The sequence below is a fragment of the Anomaloglossus baeobatrachus genome, chromosome 5, assembly GCF_048569485.1.
Source record: "Anomaloglossus baeobatrachus isolate aAnoBae1 chromosome 5, aAnoBae1.hap1, whole genome shotgun sequence".
Lineage (NCBI taxonomy): Eukaryota > Metazoa > Chordata > Amphibia > Anura > Aromobatidae > Anomaloglossus > Anomaloglossus baeobatrachus.
The window spans coordinates 444256161-444278593 of NC_134357.1; the positions used below are offsets into that span (position 1 = coordinate 444256161).

At 46.1% G+C, this 22433-nt stretch overlaps 1 protein-coding gene across 2 annotated transcripts in view; it reads right to left on the reverse strand.

Annotated features, from left to right (window-relative positions):
• Nucleotides 1-1093: 1093 nt before the first annotated feature.
• Nucleotides 1094-22433, reverse strand: part of MYT1 (myelin transcription factor 1) — a 136501-nt gene continuing 115161 nt past the window's right edge. For both annotated transcript variants that reach the window (XM_075350455.1, XM_075350456.1), the window contains 5 exons: nucleotides 13941-14162; nucleotides 13733-13824; nucleotides 8418-8521; nucleotides 4611-4754; nucleotides 1094-3913 (listed from right to left, as the gene is read on the reverse strand). In XM_075350455.1, the coding sequence (XP_075206570.1) occupies nucleotides 3773-3913; nucleotides 4611-4754; nucleotides 8418-8521; nucleotides 13733-13824; nucleotides 13941-14162 (703 nt within the window). In that variant the 3' untranslated portion in view covers nucleotides 1094-3772. The remainder of the gene's footprint in view (nucleotides 3914-4610; nucleotides 4755-8417; nucleotides 8522-13732; nucleotides 13825-13940; nucleotides 14163-22433) is intronic.

A 22433-nucleotide genomic window follows, 5' to 3' on the forward strand; every position in this document is an offset into this window, starting at 1 on the left:
ACCTGTGAAAAGCTACAGAAAGACCTGGAATCAACGGGTACAAATGTTTTAACAGTAATAGAAAGAGTCCAGCTCAACAAATCAATTTTCTTCTTTATTTCTTACAATTGTTTCAAAGAAAAAAAATCAATAAGTAATGCACTTAAAATCCATGGCCTGAACAAAAAGCATGTTGAAGCACGTTTAAAGTTTGCTCAACAACATTTAGACAAGCCTGGGAAATATTGGGAGAATATAGTCTGCTCAGATGAGACCAAAATTGAACTCTTCTAATGCCAACAAATTCTTTTGTACGAAGAATTTAATACATTTCAGTAAGTGTTCAATACTTTTTCCCTGGATCATTTCTCATTATTACAAGAGATGAGGAGACCGTGGAAGTTGGGGTTCGTTGGGCTCAGCTGGACTTTAGTTAAAACTTCACTTCGGGACCCGGACTTGACTTGAACTTGAGCCTAAACCCCAATGGAAGTCAATGATTGGGCAGTTCGGCTCTCTAGCCACATACAACCAGCCATAAACAGAGTATTTCCAGGTGAGGAAGGGAGGGCAGGATTTTTTTTTTGTGATACAGCATTCGAAAACATTGTTTTTTCCCCCAGTGAGACCATTCAGAGACTGCAAGCGACTCACACTGGGCCGAGCACCGAGTGTAGCAGAGCACCTCAATGCACAATCGAGTGGTTAGCATACGTACAGCACCCGAAAGTCAATGTTCAAGTTAGAGACCCAGATACCCGCTGTTCGATACATACCCTGAACTTTACAGTTTAGGTTAGCTCATCTCTAATTATTACACTTGACTAAATTTATGAAAATCTATGGTTTGAGTTCTTTCTCTGTATGGATTGGATGGGTTGTTGCAAGTGATTTTACATTGTTCTCTAATTTTAATCTCCAGTCTGCATAGACTTTGGGGTGGTTCCGTTTGGAGCGTTTTTTCATTGTGATACATTTTGGAACTGGTCTACTTCAAAACTTCTTAATAAAACTCAGTGTAAAGATACCCTTAAAACTTGTATTGTTTTAACAAGTAAAACCGATTATATAAATATATTTTGTGTAACAAAAATAACAATAAAAAAGACAGATATCCACAAGTAGAACGTGAGTTTTATTTGTGAAGTGAAGTCAGGTTGGTTTTTGAAAGTTCCCTGAGGCCGGATTCACAGTATTTGAAAGATTATCACAGAACAACAGCTAGTCTGCATCAGCCTTCAATGCAACCTTTTATTATTATTATTAATATTATTATTAATATTATTATTATTCTTTTTTGTTATTTTACTTTAAATATTAACAGGAATTTCTTCACATAAACAATCACATAACAGACTCACAAACATGACAAAATAAATATACAACAAGTTCACATGTTCATTTTCTTTTTTTTTTTTTACTTAAATAATAAATAAATACAGCATTTCATATACTGTCATCAGTGCCTGCAATATTGTGGCCTTTTCGTGGTAGAGAAGACTGCAAAGCAACGATGAAGTCTTCCCCGCCACGAAAGGGATTACATAAATTAACCGAAAACAATTAACAACATAAAGAAAACAAAAGAAAAATTCTATGCTTTCCCTTTGCCCAATAAAATTAAAATAAACAAAAATATCAAAACTCCTGTTTTTATAAAATATTTTTAAAAAAATTCCCATTGTTTTAAAAGAATAAATAACAAAATATATAAAAAATAACTAAGTTTCATCAAAACTATTAGCTGTAGATAGCGTTATTTTTTTTTATTATTATTTTCCCATGGAATATAATTTGTCAAAAGTTTTTTTTTATTTGTTTTCAAGTTTTTCTTTTTTTTTTTTTTTTTTCTTTTTTTTTTTTCTTTTTGCTCTTTTCCCTTATTACCATGTGGTGTCCAGTATACAAAAAATAAAATAGATTAACGTAAACTTTAAATAAATATCAAATGTTAACATATGGTTTGAATGAATAAATTACAACAGAATTTGCCCCCCAAAAATGAAATAATTTACACGATAATTAAAACTAGATCTATAGTGTTTCCGTGGAAGTGCAGCCGTTCTACGGGTAATCTAATAAACTGGTATGCATTCACAAACAGGGTAGGGCTTATATACAAAAGCAGGGCTGTGGCGTGAATTTGCAAAATACATCGAATTTTCCAACACCACAGAATCTAGAAATAGTTTTTTGATTTTTCCAGAGAGTCCTATGCGCCCAGTGCTATGTAGTTAAAGTATTCCCTGCTAATATTCTGCACTATGGAAAGCAATTACGTACAGAATTTCCACGGAAAGCCTCAGTGCACTAATTGATTTCTTTCACTGGCTATTACTTGGGATCCACAAAAGGTCTTAAAGTGCACAATGAGAGGTTGAATAGTAAAATAAACCCTTAGTGCTGTATGCCATGCAAACAATTACTCACAGAAAAATGGAAAAAAAAGGATAAAAACATATGATGAGAAGAAATGATTCTTTAAGCATAGTGGTGTGGACTAGTGCATCTCCGTAAAATAATTTCTTAAAAAAATAAGGAAAAAAAAAAGTTTTCTCTCTCGTCACTTATTGTTTGGATTATTGTTTTCTTAATTGATCAATTGATGAAAAAAACAAATTAGCATTAAAAAGGCTTGGGTCCTATAGTTTAAGAAAGTTTTTGAGTAAAAGAAGAAATTTGATCACATAATAACTGATTTATAGCTCTACTATGGGATTTTTAAAAAATAATCTGTAATTGTTTTGTTTATTTCTAAAACTGATAAATTAAAAAAGACATAAAATATTCCCTGTGTTCACAATAAAAATGTTCCCAAAAATAATTATTTTTTTTAAATATTTCAGCACATGAGACTTCAGCATGTCAACGGCAGCGAAGATTTATACAACCGCGTCTTCAAGGTGATCATGGTCATGCCAAATTTTGGATAGGATCAGCCAAGCGCTAACCCCAAAAGGCACACCACCATTCCTGAAGGGCGTATATATACCACTCTGCTTTACATTTCTTGCACTGCAGCACACTAGGGACGAAGACATAACACAATTAAAAAAAAAAATATATTCTAGACACGGTAACATGACGCGAGCTGGCCATCCCACCAGAGTGGTCCGCAACCAACGCGTTTTATAGCTAGTTCTCACGCGTTTTACAGCCAGTTTCTGACCTCCAACTGCTTACAATAGGGTTAAGACACAAAAAATAAGGGAAAAAAAAATTGGACTATGCAGTTGGTAACTCCAAAAGCTTTCCCTGAGAACCTTTAATCCTTTGCGCTTCTGTTGGAATTAAAGAACTGCTCTTCAAATGTTTCTTGTGAAAAAAAAAAAATAGTTACGGCTCTTCTCATAATACTTGTCTTTCTTCTTCCCTTGCCAGGTAATTTTCCAAAAGACACAAGGAGTGAAATGGCCCAGACAGAGTCAGCAGAGATAAAGCTTCCATTTTGGCTTCTGGATAAGTTTGGTCCATGTACAAACCTCAGGGATTTGCTGCAGAGAATTGATTCCTTTGTGTCTTTATACACCACAACTGGACATCTTGAGCCCATTCACTGTCAATGGCCTCTGCCAAATACAATTAGGTACACCTCTTTTTTATTTTTATTTTTTTGGATGCGTCCGAACTTCCTGTCTGGCTTCCATATACAGTTATAAGTTCAGTCTTTGTCCATCTTTTTTTGGGATTTATTTTCTGAATTCATTTTGGTCCATTAAATGTGTGATTCAATGCACAGAGCACAAGGCTTGTGAACCTGAATACTAGACGGGAGTGTCCTGATATCCCCTCATTACACCTGGATACCTTTCACTGCTTGTTTGATACTCTCAAGCAATGCTTTGTTCTCTGGGTTTTGGTAACACTCTTGGTTACTGTACATATCGGTCAGGGTGGTCACATAGGCATCAAAGTTCTGTTCGCTGATTGGTTCCTGGAAGTAAAATACAGAAATTAATAATAAAATATAAATATTCCTCATCAAAATTACCTATACGCCAAAATTATACTAATGATTGAATATTTTGCAGTTTCTTAAAGGGGTTGTCCACTACTAGAAGAACTTCTTCTCATTCAGCATGTTTGCCCCCACACCTCCGCTGCTTTTCCAGCTATGTCAGAACTAGTGTTCCATGGGCCCATGTGACATTGTTATGACGCGCATCCACGATTACGAGCACTAGCAACTAACAAACTGTCACTATATTAGTGGTCGTAACCATGGATACCTAAGCAGCCATACCCTAAACATGAGGTAAGCGACAAAGTGAATCAGGAGAACTATACTACATTTCTAATTGGAGGTATTTGCTATTATTATTATTATTATTATTATTATTATTATTATTACACCTACTATATTAGGATAGGATCTTGAAGATGGGAATACCCCTTGAAGGTTAGTGCTGAAGCAAAACTTCGGAAATGTATATTTTCTGAGACCTGTAACTTTTTTATATTTTCCCGTTGATAGAACCGTATGAGTGGTCATTTTTTACTGGTACCATTTTGGGGTAGGTACAATGAGGTTCTCCCTAAGTCTATGCAAAAGTCGATATCTAAACTACATATCTGTGAATATCTACTCAAATGATGAGGGTGCTGTGCAGGCAGAGAAGAGAGTCGCTCACCATGTGTGGAAGGCGGATATTGGTAAGACTTCGTATAAGAGCCTGGCTGAGCCCGGAAAGTTCTACAAACAGAGCCTCATTCTGCTCCTCTATAACCTTGTTCTCCTCTTCGATGTTCTTCAGGTTCTTCTCCATTGTGGTTATCTGTAATGAGAAGATATTCAGAACTGTCAATGAAAAGATCTCTACCGGATAAATTGTTGTAAAGAATATTACTCCAAAATACTTATTAGCCTGTTACCTGGGTGTTTGGAAGGGAGTTAATAAATTGGAAAAAGAGGGTGGAGTTTTTGTATTTTATTTCAAAGAATTTTTTTGGGGGTGTTTGTGTTTATTTCTTTTCACCTACAGGATTAGTAATAGGGGGTCTCACAGACCCCTACCCATTACTAATCTAGGGCTTACTGGCAGCTGTGAGCTGTCATTAACCCCTTTTATTACCCCAATTTCCACCACACCAGGGCAATCCGGATGAGCCAGGTAAAGTGCCGGAATTGTTGCATCTAATGGATGCGACAATTCTTGGTGGCTGCAGGCTGCAATATTTAGACGGGGGATGGGGCAATAACCAGACCTGACAATACCACACCCCATCTGTCGGCTTTATTATGGCTAGGTACCAAAATTGGAGGAATGGGGGGAAATTGCAAATAGTTAATGTTGTCTATTTAAATAAAAAAAAAAGCTGCATAGGGCCTCTTATTTTGATACACAGCCAAGATAAGCACACGACTGGGGGCTGCAGCCTGTAGCCATCTGCTTTATCTGCACTGACTATCACAATTAATCACAGATGCTGTCATACAGAGTGGGGGCACACTGTGACTTCAATCAATCACAGACGCCAGGACTGACTGTGGGTGGGGGAAGCAGTGAATATGTATGAGAGTTGATGAGCGGACTCGGATGCCATGTTACAGCTGCGCGGGAGTCTCGGTAAGTATATTTCTCCTGCTTTGCTGCCCCCCTAGCTTTTTCTACCACCAATTTACAGTACAATGTTCTGGTCCCCATAGACTTATATGGGGTCCGGCATCTGGGCAGATGTTCGGGTTCAAATCAGGTAACAAACCAAATTTATTTTTTTAAAAAGTCTGGCCGGACCCGAACATCTGTGGGTTTCCCCATATCTACTTGTGACATAACTTCGGCGTTCCGGCCAGTCAGATGTTGGGGACCAGAGCAGCGTCGAAAAAAGGTGAAAACGCCAGAGGGTTTGTAATGTCTGATATTGTCTGTTAATATCTCCTCTAAATTGTAAAGCGCTTCAGAATATCTTGGCGCAATAGAAATAAAATTATTATTACGAGGGCCTTTAGTCTAGGATCACATACTGTATATCCGCTGTCTGTCTTATCTTTTTATGCCTGAGTTGGATAGAAGTGCTGAAACAGTTGTCCAAAGCTGGACAGATAAATAACACGTGCATTTTTTTTATCCAGCCCAAAGCAAGTGATTAAAATATTGGAGGGAAAACACAACAGATGGCCGATATATGGGAAGGAGGCCTAAGATAATTAAAGGGGTATTCCCTTCTCCAATCTAATATATAAAGCTGAGTGTATGTATGTCCGCTAAAGGAATCCGCACCGTCACATTTACAATCAAAAAATTTTTCACAGACGCCCTATGTGACCCAGAGAACGTCATAGACTATGTTTTGACAAGAAAATTTAACCCCACGCTTTACAGTTACTCTCCAAAACACATGCCTCTATTAATGTAAATGGAGCCTGGAACTACTGGTTTTTATAGCAGCTGTGATTGGTTGCTATAGGAACAAAAGACATTGTTAGTATAAGAAGCTTATGTTTGAGGTAATATGATGTCGGTGGGGAGACCGATAGAGAGAGACAGACAGAGACAGAGACACAGACAGGGAAAGAAACAGAGATAGAGACAGACAGATGGTGAAAGAGACAGACAAAGACAGACGGTGAAAGAGACAGACAGAGACAGACTGGGAAAGAGACAGACCTGGAAAGAGACAGACAGACATGGACCCAGGCAGGCAGACAGGGAAAGAGGAGACAGACAAAGATAGATGGGGAAAGAGACAGACCTTGATAGAGACAGACGGGGAAAGAGACAGAGAAATAGAGACATACAAGGAAAGAGACAGGCAAACAGGGAAAGAGACAGACAGGAAAAGACACAGACAAAGAGATGGACAAAGACAGACAGGGAAAGAGACAGGAAAAAAGATGGGGAGACAAACGGGGAAAGAGACAGACCTGGGAAAGAGACAGACCTAGAAAGAGACAAATGGGGAAAGAAACAGAGATATAGAGACAGACAAAGAAAGAGACAGAGACAGGCAGACAGGGAAAGAGACAGACCTTAAAAGAGACAGACCTTAAAAGAGACAGACCTTAAAAGAGACAGACGGGGAAAGAGACAGACGGGGAAAGAGACAGACGGGGAAAGAGACAGACGGGGAAAGAGACAGACGGGGAAAGAGACAGACGGGGAAAGAGACAGACGGGGAAAGAGACAGACGGGGAAAGAGACAGACGGGGAAAGAGACAGATCTGGAAAGAAACAGACCTGGAAAGAGACAGATGAGGAAAGAGACAGACAGACAGACAAAAACAGACCTGGAAAGAGACAGACCTGGAAAGAGACAGACTGGGAAAGAGACAGACAGAGAGACAGACAAAGACAGACGGGGCAAGAGACAGACGGGGCAAGAGACAGACGGGGCAAGAGATAGACGGGGCACGAGACAGACGGGGCACGAGGCAGACGGGGCACGAGGCAGACGGGGCACGAGGCAGACGGGGCACGAGGCAGACGGGGCAAGAGACAGACGGGGCAAGAGACAGACGGGGCAAGAGACAGACGGGGCACGAGACAGACGGGGCACGAGACAGACGGGGCACGAGACAGACGGGGCACGAGACAGACGGGGCACGAGACAGACGGGGCACGAGACAGACGGGGCACGAGGCAGACCTGGCAAGAGGCAGACCTGGAAAGAGGCAGACCTGGAAAGAGACAGACCTGGAAAGAGGCAGACTGAGAAAGAGAGAGACAGAGAGACACAGAGATAGAGAGACAGACACAGATAGAGAGACACCAAAGAGAGAGACAGACAGAGGAACAGAGATATAGACTGATACAAAGACAGTCAGAGAGATAGAAACAGACAGACAAAGACAGAAAGAGACAGATAGAAAGCGACACAGAGACAAAGACTGGGAGAGAGACAGTTACTATCCCGGGCCCAGGTACTACAGCTAGTATGCTATATTATAATATAATATGTAGTAGGTGTAATAGTAATATTAGCAAATACCTCCAATTAGAAATGAAGTATAGTCCTCCTGATTAGCCATGTCTCTTACCTCATGTGCAGGGCATTGCAGCTTAGGTATTCATGGCTATATACACTCTTATAGTGACAGTTAATTAGTTAGTTGTTTGTGGTCATAACCATGGATACAAACGCTGCAATGCCCTACAAATGAGGTAAGAGACATAGCTAATCAGGAGAACTATACTGCATTTCTAATTAAAGGTATTTGCAAATATTATTATTATTATGCCTACTACATATTGAGATAGGATCCTTGAGATGGGAATAACCTTTTCAGGTATGTCTCTGTGTGGACGGTGTTGCATTTTTGTAACTACTGTACATATTTTGGAATATTCTAAACTGGAATTGACAAGTACAGTAAATGCAATAGGATGTTGTGATCCTACTGACCATGAAAATATCTCATTATATTATATTACTCTGTACATTAGTGCAGAACAAATCAATGTGTGCTGACGAGCAGAAAAATAAGACAAAGAGCTGACCTGAGACTGGAGGTTCACCATGTCCGCTTCCATCTCTGAGTTCGATTCTGTAAGCTCATTTATTTCCTTGTTCAGCTGTTTGATTTCTTCATCATTTTCTAAGACTGTAAAAACAGACAGATGTCGGGTCTAAGGTACAAATATAAGTAGCAGCACATCCTGCAGTGACATGGATTAGACCACCCTTTAAAGGAAAATGCCACGATTCCTTCTGCCACGGGCAGCATGAATCTCAGAGTCTGGCTGCACAACTCCAACAAGGTATCTCTATAATGCTTTGCTGTTTCGGAAAAAAATATACGTTAAAGATCCAGGTTGGGACCATAGCCGGAGATGAGACTAGTCCAGCGCTGCCCCCTGCCGACTCTTTCCGGTGCTGCTCCAGGTGACAGAGACCTCTCAATCATTTGCAGCAGTACTAGGAAGAGGCAGCAGGGGGCAAAGACTAGTCTCATTTCCGGCTGTGGTCCCCGCCCGGATCTTTAGGCCATGTGCCCACGGGGAAAGTGTCCTGCAGATATATCCGCAGGACATTCCGCAGAACATTCCACAGGAGCTCCCAGAAATCCGCAGCACAACTTTGTCTGATTTCTGCTACGTTTTTGGTGCTGAGGTATTGCGGATATGCTGCGGGCATTCTGCATTGCGGATACAGTACCATGGCTTGGGCATCGCATCCTCAATGCAGAACAAGTGCTGGAGTGATCGGTGATACTTACCTGTATCGCACAGCAACTTGGTTTCCGGCCGGCTCCTGGACGAGCTCCGGCTGTTAGATGACCGGAGCTTGGGCGGTCACATGACCACAGTTCGTGCAGGCCCCACCCACCTTTTGCAGCCCGCTCCTGGCTACGTCCCACTCTTCTACAGCGAAGGAAGAGTCTCCGGTGTCTTCAATCAAGGCAGGTAAGTATAGAGATCCACACGGAACAATCCGCATGAATAATTGACATGCAGTTAGGTGCGGCTGCAGGAAATCCGCAGCATTTTCCGCAGCCGCACATACTGCAGCATTGATACAGCACTCCCCAAATTCCATAGGATAACATAAAGGCCCCTTTACACACTGAGACTTTCAGCGATCCCACCAGCGATCCCAACCTGGCCGGGATCGCTACAAAGTCTCTGGTGACTCTCTGGTGAGCTGTCAAACAGGCAAACCTGGCCAACGACGCAACAGCGATCCGGAGCTGCAGAACGACCTAGCTAGTCAAACACTGGAAACGAGTGATGTGTCACAATATCTGTCAATCACTATTCTCTGTCAGTCGGTCTTTCCCTCTCGGTCTCTATTCTCTCTCTGTCGGTCCGTCACTATCTCTGTCCCTCTCTCACAGTCTGTCGGTCATTTTCCCCTCCTCTCTCATACTCACCGATCCCCGATCCCCAGCGCGGCGCTGCACGGCATTCACACTGCTGCGGCGGCTTTTACTATTTTGAAAAAGCCGGCCGCTCATTAAACAATTTCGTATTCCCTACTTTCCCTGCCCACAGGCGCCTATGATTGGTTGCAGTGAGACACGCCCCCACGCTGAGTGACAGGTGTCTCACTGAACCCAATCACAGCAGCCGGTGGGCGTGTCTATACTGTGCAGTGAAATAAATAATTAAATAACTAAAAAAAATGGCGTGCGGTCCCCCACAATTTTAATACCAGCCAGATAAAGCCATACGGCTGAAGGCTGGTATTCTCAGGATGGGGAGCTCCACGTTATGGGGAGCCCCCCAGCCTAACAATATCAGTCAGCAGCCGCCCAGAATTGCCGCATACATTATATGCTACAGTTCTGGGACTGTACCCGGCTCTTCCTGATTTGCCCTGGTGCGTTGGCAAATCGGGCTAATAAGGAGTTATTGGCAGCCCATAGCTGCCAATAAGTCCTAGATTAATCATGTCAGACGTCTCCCCGAGAAATCTTCCATGATTAATCTGTAAATTACAGTAAATAAACACACACAACTGAAAAAATCATTTATTAGAAATAAAAAACACAAACACATTCCCTCATCACCAATTTAATCAGCCCCAAAAAGCCCTCCTTGTCCGGCGTAATCCACGGACCTCCAGCGCCGCATCCAGCTCTGCTGCATGGAGGTGACAGGAGCAGCAGAAGACACCGCCGCTCCTGTCACCTCCATGCAGCTAATGAAGGCAATAGCGCGATCAGCTGAGCTGTCACTGAGGTTACCCGGATCCAGCGGTGGATGCATCGGTGGCCGCGGGTAACCTCAGTGACAGCTCAGCTGATTGCGCTACTCACCTCAGTTGCTGCGTGGAGCTGACCGGAGCGGCGGTGAATAGCGTGATCAGCTGAGCTGTCACTGAGGTTACGCGCGGCCACCGCTGCATCCATCGCTGGATCCACCGCTGGATCCAGTGACAGCGGGTAACCTCAGTGACAGCTCAGCCGATCGCGCGGCTGTCTTCATTAGCTGCGTGGAGGTGACAGGAGCGGCGGTGTCTTCTGTAGCTCCTGTCACCTGCATGCAGCTGAGCTGGAAGCGACGCTGGAGGTCCGTGGATTACGCCGGACATGGAGGGCTTTTTGGGGCTGATTAAATTGGTGATGAGGGAATGTGTTTGTGTTTTTTAATCTGTAATAAAGGATTTTTTCGGGTGTGTGTGTTTTACTGTAATTTACAGATTAATCATGGAAGGTTTCTCGGGGAGACGCCTGACATGATTAATCTAGGACTTATTGTCAGCTATGGGCTGCCAATAACTCCTTATTACCCCGATTTGCCAATGCACCAGGGCAAATCGGGAAGAGCCGCGTACAGTCCCAGAACTGTCGCATATAATGTATGCGGCAATTCTGGGCGGCTGCTGACTGATATTGTTAGGCTGGGGGGCTCCCCATAACGTGGAGCTCCCCATCCTGAGAATACCAGCCTTCAGCCATATGGCTTTATCTGGCTGGTATTAAAATGGGGGGGGACCGCACGCCGTTTTTTTTAATTATTTAATTATTTATTTCACTGCACAGTATAGACACGCCCACCGGCTGCTGTGATTGGGTGCAGTGAGACACCAGTCACTCAGCGTGGGGGCGTGTCTCACTGCAACCAATCATAGGCGCCTGTGGGCGGGGAAAGTTGGGAATACGAAATTGTTTAATGAGCGGCCGGCTTTTTCAAAAGAGGAAAAGCCGCAGCAGCAGTGTGAATGCCGTGCAGCGCCGCGCCGGAGATCGGTGAGTATGAGAGAGGAGGGGAAAATGACCGACAGACTGTGAGAGAGGGACAGAGATAGTGACGGACCGGCAGAGAGAGAATAGAGACCGAGAGGGAGAGACCGACTGACAGAGAATAGTGATTGACAGATATTGTGACACATCACTCGTTTCCAGTGTTTTAAGTCCCCTTTACACACTGAGACTTTGCTGCACAGCGGGAAACAAAGGACCAAAGAATGGTCCTGAGCGATTTGTAGCGATCAGCAACTTCACAGCAGGGGCCAGGTCGCTGATGTGTTTCACACACTGCAATGTCGCTGGGGAGGTCGCTATTACGTCACAAAACCGGTGACGTTACAGCGATGTCGTTTGCGATGTTGCAGTGTGTAAAGCCACCTTAAGGGAGTGTCTGTACTTGCGTAAACCTGCGGATTTGTCTGGAAAATCCCGAAAATCCTCAGGTTTCCGCGGAAAAATCCGCAGGTATTTTCTCCCATGGGCACATAGCCTTAAGCGGGCTTTACACGCTACGACATCGCTAATGCGGAGTCGTTGGGGTCACGGAATTCGTGACGCACATCCGGCCGCATTAGCGATGCCGTTGCGTGTGACATCGATTAGCGATTTTGCATCGTTGCAAAACAGTGAAAAATCGCTAATCGGCGACACGGGGGTCCATTCCCAATTATCGTTACTTCAGCAGTAACGAGGTTCTTCCTCGTTCCTGCGGCATCACACATCGCTGCGTGTGACGCCGCAGGAGCGAGGAACGTCTCCCTACCTGCCTCCCGGCCGCTATGCGGAAGGAAGGAGGTGGGCGGGATGTTACGTCCCGCTCATCTCCGCCCCTCCACTGCGATTGGGCGGCGGTTCAGTGACGTCGCTGTGACGCCGCACGGACCGCCCCCTTAGAAAGGAGGCGGTTCGCCGGTCACAGCGACGTCGCCGGACAGGTAAGTATGTGTGACGGCTCTGGGCGATGTTGTGCGGCACGGGCAGCGATATGCCCGTGTCGCGCAACAGATGGGGGCGGGTACGCACACTAGCGATATCGGGACCGATATCGCAGTGTGTAAAGTAGCCTTTAGGCCCTGTGCGCAAGCTGCGGATTTACCGTGGATTTTGCTGCAAATTTGCTGCAGAAAATGTGTCTAACATTGCTGCAGTCATTCTCCAGCAAATCCTATGGGTTTGAAAAAATGCTGTGCGCACACTGCTGTTTTTCATACCTGCGGACTTACCCGCGGATTTTCCGCTGCGGAATTAATGAGCATGTCACTTCTTTCCGCAGGTACCTGCGGTTTTTGCCATAGATAATGGTAAAAACCGTGGGGATCAATTTGCGGAAATCCGCGGCAAAAATGCGGGTGCAGTTTTACCGCGGGTGCAGGATTCTTTCATTGGGTCAGTTTTTTTCTTTAGAAAAAGGCACTTTCTAGTGCGCACATTGCCTTAAAGTATATTTTTTCCGAATCAACTAAGCACTCTATACATAACACATACCTGGCCGCACTTATTATAAAATTGATATTGGCTTGTCTAAATGCACCTTCAACGGTTGGTGGATCCTGTTTTGTTTTGGTTTTTTTTGGGGGGGGGAGTTGGTGGAGACTCCAATCCAGCTGCTACATCATTTAATTTAAAGAAAATAATAAATATTACGATCATTGAAGGGGTTGTTCCCTATCTGACAATGTCCTGACCCAGCTGCTGTTTGTTAAAACATAACAATCAGTGCTATACTCACCACTCCCCTGTTAGTCTCCACTGATGCTACCGATGTCTGCCATTGACTGCAGCGCTGACCTCATGTGGACAGTGCACGAGACTATTAGTGAGTTCAGCTTCATAGCTTCTGAGCTCACTGACTGGCTGCTGCACATGACTTTAGCACCATAGACAATTCCAGACATCCTAAGCAGCGGAGGAGACTCACCAGTGGACCTGGGGAAGGTGAGTAGAGCTCAGTTTATTGCTTAACAACATGCAGTCAGCGAATAACATTGTTTAACAGGGAATAACATGTTTAAGAATATCTGCAGGGAAGACATATGATCCTCTTATAAGAGATTTGTACTACATGAGTAAAAGAAAACTAAACCTACAGGTAGCAGATTATTACCACTCCTCTTCACTTACCATCGCTGGTCTTGAATTTTATTCCAAGAAGCTCATCACCTGAGAATTTTCCCTTTTTCCCAGCAAAAGAAGCTCGTGGACAACCTGACAGACTAAAGAAAAGATGATCCGAGTTATTGCACTAGACGGACAAGATTAATCAGAATTTAGAGAATTAGGATTGAGCTTCTATAGTTAAAGATGGACCAATATACAAAACTGGTTTTACCTCCTGTGAGTTAAGAAGCTCCCGTTAGCGTGACCTGATCCGTCACAGCCAGGGGTTGGGCACGTTGGACCTTCATTTTTCAGAGATTTCCAGGAGAATGCTGATCCATTCAGAGTGCCTTCCTTCTGTCTCCGAGCAGCCAGAGGACAGCCGGACGCACTGCGGTGAGAAGCGTATTTACCACTTATGTGTCCAAGTCCATCACAGCCTGGAACTGGGCACCTGAACAAACAGGAACGGAAGTGTTTAGATTTATTTCTGAGAATATATTGTTCATACTTAAATCTAATCTGTAGCTAAAGGCTCTGAAGATTTTTATTTCCTTTGATCGCAGATCTAAGCCGAGCCAAAGCTGTCCTAACATAGTAGTCAGTATTCTGACTGCACTTCCTAACAGACAAATGTGAGCAAGTACAAACTGAACATGCAACATATTCTAACAAAAAAACAGCTGTACTCTGAAACGCTGAAGCATGCCAACATTAAATACAGGAACTTGGACATGCATTACTGCTCAGGAAATAAATGTAAAATTGAGACACTTAGCGCATAAAAAGGCAAGTTTAATGTGAGCCCAGCAGCCAGCATCAAGGTGTATCTCATTTTGCGGGGTCCCTACCTACTAATGCCTGGAAAAATGAGATATGCCTTGATGCTGGTTGCTGGGCTCACATAAAACTGGCCTTTTTATGTGCTAAGTGTCTCAATTTTTACATTTATTTCCTGAGCAGTAATGCATGTCCAAATTCCTGTATTCAATGTTTGCATGCCTTAGTGTTTCAGAGTGCAGCTGTATATTTGTTAGTATTCTTCTGAATGTCATACACTGTTGACCTTTCCAAAGAAACCTGAGCAAATGTTGAGAGCTCAGCCACAGGCTCGAATGGGACTGTAATAGCGATCAGTAGAGGTCCAAGCTCACAGATCCGTACCGATAGCCTTTGGCATGTGAAAGGTTTGTCAAAACCAGAGCTGATTCCACTTTACATCTCACTTTACTTGCTGCTCAGGATTGTATTATTTATAAAAGTTGTCTTCTGAAGCGGGAGAACAGGCTTGATGTCATCTTCATCTAAAAAAAAACCTGCTGATCTTGCTTTTAATTGTCTGTAAATGCGGCACAATTTTTTTCCTAATATCCTTGCCAGCAGGAACCGCCGAAAATTCATAAGAAAACCGTGTGATCCGACATCGAGGAGCAAATTAGTGAATCCTCCGCAGAGAGACAGTCCGCTTCTTATCACACCTTTATGGCACTTATGTTACCTGCCTTATGTGGCTAATATACCTTTTTTCATCTCTACCTTAGCATTAAACAGTGTCAAACAGCTGTCTGCTCCAGGTTAACCCCTGAGAGGATAAGAGCGCAAATGAAAACAGAAAGTCTGTTTGTCGTCGGCTCTTCCCATTTGCGATAATTGTAAAGAGCGGGATTTGGTTTAACATCTGCCGTCGTTTATTTGAAGAATGATTAACACAGTGATGGATCCTGAATTGCTCTTCTCTCAGTGGGGGGCAGCAGAGCTCAGCCTTGTACCAAGCAGCCGGTAATACCCTGACAGAGCGACAGAATAGCTTCCATTCCAGAATGCTTAGCACAACCGCTGGGGGTAACTATTGATAGAAGACCGGTTGCCGACCACCCAGGGACAATATGCACTTTGCAGCCACGGGGGATTATAAATATGTCGCTGTTGCGCAACACTTTTACCATAGTGACTGCCGCTCGCTGCCGATGGGAGCTGCGATTTAAATGTATTTCATTTTTCATTTCCGTCTCTCATCACCCATGGTGTACACGATTCTTGTAAGATGTAAATGCTTTTCAAGGTGACACTCCCATGAAGGATCGGAGAATATGTTATGTATAAACTGACTGTTATAAAGGACGTTCTACAGGCAGGTTTATAAAAAGCCAAACATACTGTTAAATATCACTCTGTAGGATAAAACACACACATGGAACTAATTGAATATATATATATATATATTAGTGAGACTGTGACCGGGGTTGTCTATGACGGCCGGTACGTCTCGCCCCGGTTGTGCTCCCTCCATGTATAGAAAGCAACTCCACTCCAGGGTTAATGCTGTTTCCCTGCAGGCTGAAAGGAGGGTTAAAAGGAAACAGGAACATGGGTGTGGGTCCCTAGTGTGAGGGAGTGAACACAACTCCCTGAGTTTCTGCCAGAGAAACACATGTGTGCTGTTTTGGACTTTTGGTTTGTGCAATAAACCGTGTGCTGTGACCATTGGTGCCCGGATCCCGTGTCTTCTGCCGCGCAGCCGACCACGCTACCTCACAGATGGTGGAGAATGCGGGCATGCCAGCCCGGTGGGTTGTAGCATCCATCCCTGGTGACCCAGTAGCACATGTCCTGGATTCGAGCGGCTATACTACAGCCCAAACCCGGCGACGCCATGGAGGACATACTAAAGCAGCTGGCTCAGGCTAATGCACAGCAACAACAGGCTAATGCACAGCAACAACAGACCAATGCACACCTGCTCCGGTCGTTGGATCGTCAGCAGCAATCCTTGCAATTGCAGTAACAAAGGCACCAAGAACAGATGGTTCTCCTGGCCAAGTCGATCCGTGCCGGACCGGCAGCAACAACCCCGGGACCGGGTGACGACGGCAGCGTCCGGAAAACGGTGAGACAAGCGTTGCAAAAGATGACCCCGGGGGATGATGTGGAAGCGTTCCTGGCGGTGTTTGAGCGGGTGGCCGAGCGGGAAAAGCTGCCGACCCCCCAGTGGGCTGAGGTATTGTCGCCCTATCTGACGGGGGAGCCCCAAAAAGCATACCTGGGCCTCTGTACCGAGGACGCCATAGAATATGAGACCCTGAAAGCCGAAATACTTGCTCGGTTGGGGGTGAATACCTATGTACGGGCTCAGCGGGTAAATCAGTGGTTCTATGAGGAAGTCAAACCCGTACGCTCCCAGGCCTATGACTTGTTGCATCTGGTAAAGAAGTGGTTGCAGCCTGACACTCTGAGCCCTGCGTAAATGGTGGAAAGGGTAGTGGTTGATCGCTTTGTGCGCACTTTACCCGTCACCATTCAACGGTGGGTAGGACAGGGCGACCCAAGTACCCTGGACCAATTAGTGTGCCTGGTGGAGCGGCATGTGGCTACGCAGGACTTGATACGGGACACTGAGACTTTGCGTGCCGCCCGTCGGTCCGGCCCCTCCAAGCCGCGGGCCAAGGACCCACCGCTAACACCGGTGCGGGAGTCCGCTACCATCCCGTCTGAGGCCGCGCCCACCGTCCCTGAGGTCCGGAAGGCTATGTACCCTAAATGACAACTCGTCAAGGGGGTTTCCTTCCCTATTAGATGTTGGCGGTGCCAGCGGGTGGGACATATGGAAGCCCAGTGTCCACTCACCACGGAGCCCATGGATTGTGGGGTTACCCGGCGGGGTTCAATGTATGCTCAGGCGGTGTGTACCGCGGACCTTGTCTCCCCGGAGACTGAGCCCCACTTGTGCCAAATACAGGTGAATGGATGTCCGGTTACAGGCTTGTTGGATTCCGGAAGCTTAGTGACCCTTGTGCGATCAACCCTAAGGGCTGAAGTAAAGGCCACAGGACGTACCGTGGGGGTGGTTTGCATACATGGGGACCGCCGAGACTATCCCACGGGGGTTGTCACCATCACAGCACTCTGCGGGCAGGTGCAACATGAGGTGGGACTTATGAACACTCTTCCCTATGACGTGATCCTAGGAAGGGATCTGCCGTATTTTTGGACTCTATGGAAGGGGCCTCCTAAGTCCCCTCAGGTATTGGACAGTCCGGGACCTGAGCCCGACAATACCAAATCCGGGACGCCTGCCGTAGGGGTCCCCATGATAGGGACAGAATGTGAACCCGATAGGTCGCCCCTAGAGGTATTGGCAGGAGAGGCTGAGATGGTCAAGCCCATCCCGGAGTTGGAGGCGTCCCCGGATACGTTTGGGACAGCCCAACTCCAGGACCCTACATTAATACATGCCCAGAGTCGGGTGACAGTGGTTGACGGGGTGGCACAGCTGCCCGGTGCCCAGGTAAGGTACCCCCATTTCGCTCTTAAGCAGGATTTACTCTACCGGGTAGATGAAATACGGGGCGTGGGGGTAGAGCAGTTGGTGGTGCCCCAGCCGTATCGCCGGCGGGTCCTCGACTTGGCTCATAAACACCTGATGAGTGGCCACCTAGGGGTCAAGAAATCGCAGGAGCGAATATTGCTAAGGTTCTATTGGCCCGGGGTCTTTGGGGAGGTAAAACGGTTCTGCGAAACCTGCCCGGAGTGTCAGCTTACCGCACCCCTGGCCCATTTTCGCAGTCCGTTGGTACCGTTACCCATTATAGAAGTCCCTTTTGAACGGATAGGGATGGATCTGGTGGGGCCCCTCGTAAAGTCCGCTCGAGGGCACCAACACATCCTAGTGATCGTTGACTATGCCACCCGGTATCCAGAGGCGATACCTCTCAGACATACTGCGGCGAAGCTTATAGCTCGGGAGTTGTTTGCTGTGTTCTGCCGGGTGGGGTTGCCCAAGGAGATCCTTACGGATCAGGGGACCCCATTCATGTCTAAAGTGACGAAAGAGCTATGCCGGCTACTCCAGATCAAGCAGTTGCGTACGTCTGTGTATCATCCTCAAATGGACGGTTTAGTGGAGCGATTCAATAAAACCCTGAAAACCATGCTCAAAAGGGTGATTTCCAAAGACAGGAAAGACTGGGATATGATGCTTCCCTATTTGATGTTTGCCATCCGAGAGGTGCCACAGGCATCCACGGGGTTTTCGCCTTTTGAGTTGTTATTCGGGCGACATCCCCGGGGATTGTTGGACCTGGCAAAGGAAACATGGGAGCAGGAGCCCACCCCCCATAAAAGTGTGATTGAACACATTTTAGGAATGCAGAACCGCATAAGCGCGGTCATGCCAATTGTGAAGGAGCATTTACAGGAGGCTCAGGCCGCGCAAAGCGGCCGCTACAATAGACAAGCCACCATGCGGACCTTTAAACCCGGGGATCGGGTATTGGTATTAATCCCCACGGCGGAGAGTAAATTCCTGGCTCAGTGGCAAGGCCCCTACGAGATAAAGGAAATAATCGGGGTGGTCAACTATAAGGTATTGCAGCCCGGTAGGCGGAAACCTGAACAAATATACCATGTTAACCTGTTAAAACCTTGGCAGGAACGGGAAAGCCTGATGGTTGATTTATCCCCATGCCCCTCCTCTTCGGGTCGTTCATACCCAGCTCCAGCGACCTCCGGAGAGAAAGAACCGGAAGTAAGGATTGGAGAAGCCCTCACCAAGCAACAGAGGCGAGAGGCCAGACGGCTGGTTCAGCAGAACCCCGATATCTTCTCCGAGCTGCCTGGTAGGACCAGTCTGATACGACATGACATTGTCACCGAGCCTCACCTGAAGGTACGCTTGAAGCCATACCGGGTACCGGAGGCTCGATGACAAGCCATATCAGAGGAAGTGAAGACAATGCTACGCCTGGGGGTAATCGAAAAATCCCGGAGTGAATGGGCTAGTCCCATTGTCCTAATACCAAAACCCGATGGCTCCTTAAGGTTCTGCAATGACTTTAGGAGATTGAACGAAATATCCAAGTTCGATCTCTACCCCATGCCCCGGGTGGATGAGCTGATTGATAGGCTGGGACAGGCGCGATATTTCACCACGCTCGACCTGACCAAGGGGTACTGGCAGGTGCCACGGACGGAGTCCGCCAAGGAGAAAACCGCTTTTGTTACGCCGGAGGGTCTCTTCCACTATGTTGTCTTGCCTTTTGGGTTACATGGCGCTCCGGCCACGTTCCAGAGGTTGATGGACTTTGTGCTGGAACCCCACCAGGCGTATGCATCAGCGTACCTTGATGACATCATTATTTACAGCTCTGAGTGGCAGACCCACTTGGAACAGGTACAAGCGGTGGTGAACGCGCTCCGAACAGCCGGATTGACAGCCAATCCCAAGAAATGTGCGTTGGGGCTCACGGAAGTCCGCTACTTGGGCTACATAATAGGCCAAGGAGTGATTAAGCCCCAAATTAACAAAGTTGAGGCGATCCAGAAGTGGTCTAGACCCCTGACCACGAAGCAGGTTAGGGCCTTCCTGGGTATCGTGGGGTACTACAGGAGGTTTGTAAAAAATTTTGCGGGACTATCAGCCCCCTTGACGGACCTTCTCAAAGGCAAGAAGTCCGTCATGGTGCACTGGACTCCGCAGGCCGAGGACTCCTTCCGGGCCCTGAAGGGGGTCCTGTGTGGACACCCCGTTCTTGTCAACCCTAATTTCCGGAAGGAGTTCGTAGTCCAGACTGACGCCTCTGAGGTCGGCCTGGGGGCAGTGCTGTCTCAACTGGTTCAGGGGGAGGAACACCCCGTCACCTTCTTAAGTAGGAAGCTCACCCCTCCCGAGCGGAATTATAGCGTAGTGGAGAAGGAGTGCCTGGCGATCAAGTGGGCCTTGGAGTCCCTACGCTATTACCTGCTGGGACGGCAGTTTCGCTTGGTGACTGATCACTCTCCGCTGGTCTGGATGAGGTCCGCCAAGGAACGGAATGCCTGGGTTACCCGGTGGTTCCTTTCTCTGCAGAACTTCCGGTTTATGGTTGAACACCGAGCCGGTAGGTTGCAGGGCAACGCCGATGCCTTGTCCAGCGGCCCGTGTTTGATGGCGGGAGTTCAACCCCGCACGCTTGAACTGGGGGGGGGGTATGTGAGACTGTGACCGGGGTTGTCTATGACGGCCGGTACGTCTCGCCCCGGTTGTGCTCCCTCCATGTATAGAAAGCAACTCCACTCCAGGGTTAATGCTGTTTCCCTGCAGGCTGAAAGGAGGGTTAAAAGGAAACAGGAACATGGGCGTGGGTCCCTAGTGTGAGGGAGTGAACACAACTCCCTGAGTTTCTGCCAGAGAAACACATGTGTGCTGTTTTGGACTTTTGGTTTGTGCAATAAACCGTGTGCTGTGACCATTGGTGCCCGGATCCCGTGTCTTCTGCCACGCAGCCGGCCACGCTACCTCACAATATATATATATATATATATATATATATATGAGAGAGAGAGAGATATCTTTTTATATGTGTGTTTATACAATACAGACCAAAAGTTTGTACACACCTTCTCATTCAAAGAGTTTTCTTTATTTTCATGACTCTTAAAACTGTAGATTCACATTAAGGCATCAAAACTATGAATTAACACATGTGGAATGAAATACTTAACAAAAAAGTGTGAAACAACTGAAAATATGTCTTATATTCTAGGTTCTTCAAAGTAGCCACCTTTTGCTTTGATTACTGCTTTGCACATTCTTGGCATTCTCTTGATGAGCTTCAAGAGGTAGTCACCGGAAATAGTCTTCCAACAGTCTTGAAGGAGTTCCCATAGATGCTTAGCACTTGTTGGCCCTTTTGCCTTCACTCTGCGGTCCAGCTTACCCCAAACCATCTCGATTGGGTTCAGGTCTGGTGACTGTGGAGGCCAGGTCATCTAGCGTAGCACCCCATCACTCTCCTTCTTAGTCAAATAGCCCTTACACAGCCTGGAGGTGTGTTTGGGATCATTGTCCTGTTGAAAAATAAATGATTGTCCAACTAAACGCAAATCGGATGAAATAGCATGCCGTGGCAAGATGCTGTGGCAGCCATGCTGGTTCAGTATGCCTTCAATTTTGAATAAATCTCCAACAGTGGCACCAGCAAAGCACCCCCACACCATCACACCTCCTCCTCCATGCTTCACGGTGGGAACCAGGTATGTAGAGTCCATGCGTTCACCTTTTCTGCGCCGCACAAAGACACAGTGGTTGGATCCAAAGATCTCAAATTTGGAATCATCAGACCAAAGCACAGATTTCCACTGGTCTAATGTCCATTCCTTGTGTTCTTTAGTCCAAACAAGTCTCTTCTGCTTGTTGCCTGTCCTTAGCAGTGCTTTCCTAGCAGCAATTTTAACATGAAGGCATGCTGCACAAAGTCTCATCTTAACAGTTGCTCTAGAGATGTGTCTGCTGCTAGAACTCTGTGTGGCATTGACCTGGTCTCTAATCTGAGCTGCTGTTAACCTGCAATTTCTGAGGCTGGTGACTCGGATAAACTTATCCTCCGCAGCAGAGGTGACTCTTGGTCTCCCTTTCCTGGGGCGGTCCTCATGTGAGCCAGTTTCTTTGTAGCGTTTGATGTTTTTTTCCACTGCACTTGGGGACACTTTCAAAGTTTTCCCAATTTTTCGGACTGACTGACTTTCATTTCTTAAAGTAATGATGGCCACTCATTTTTCTTTAATTAGCTGCATTTTTCTTGCCATCATACAAATTCTAACAGTCTATTCAGTAGGACTATCAGCTGTTTATCCACCAGACTTCTGCACAACACAACTGATGTTCCCAACTCCATTTATAAGGCAAGAAATCCCACTCATTAAACCTGACAGGGCACACCTGTGAAGAGAAAACCATTTCTGGTGACTA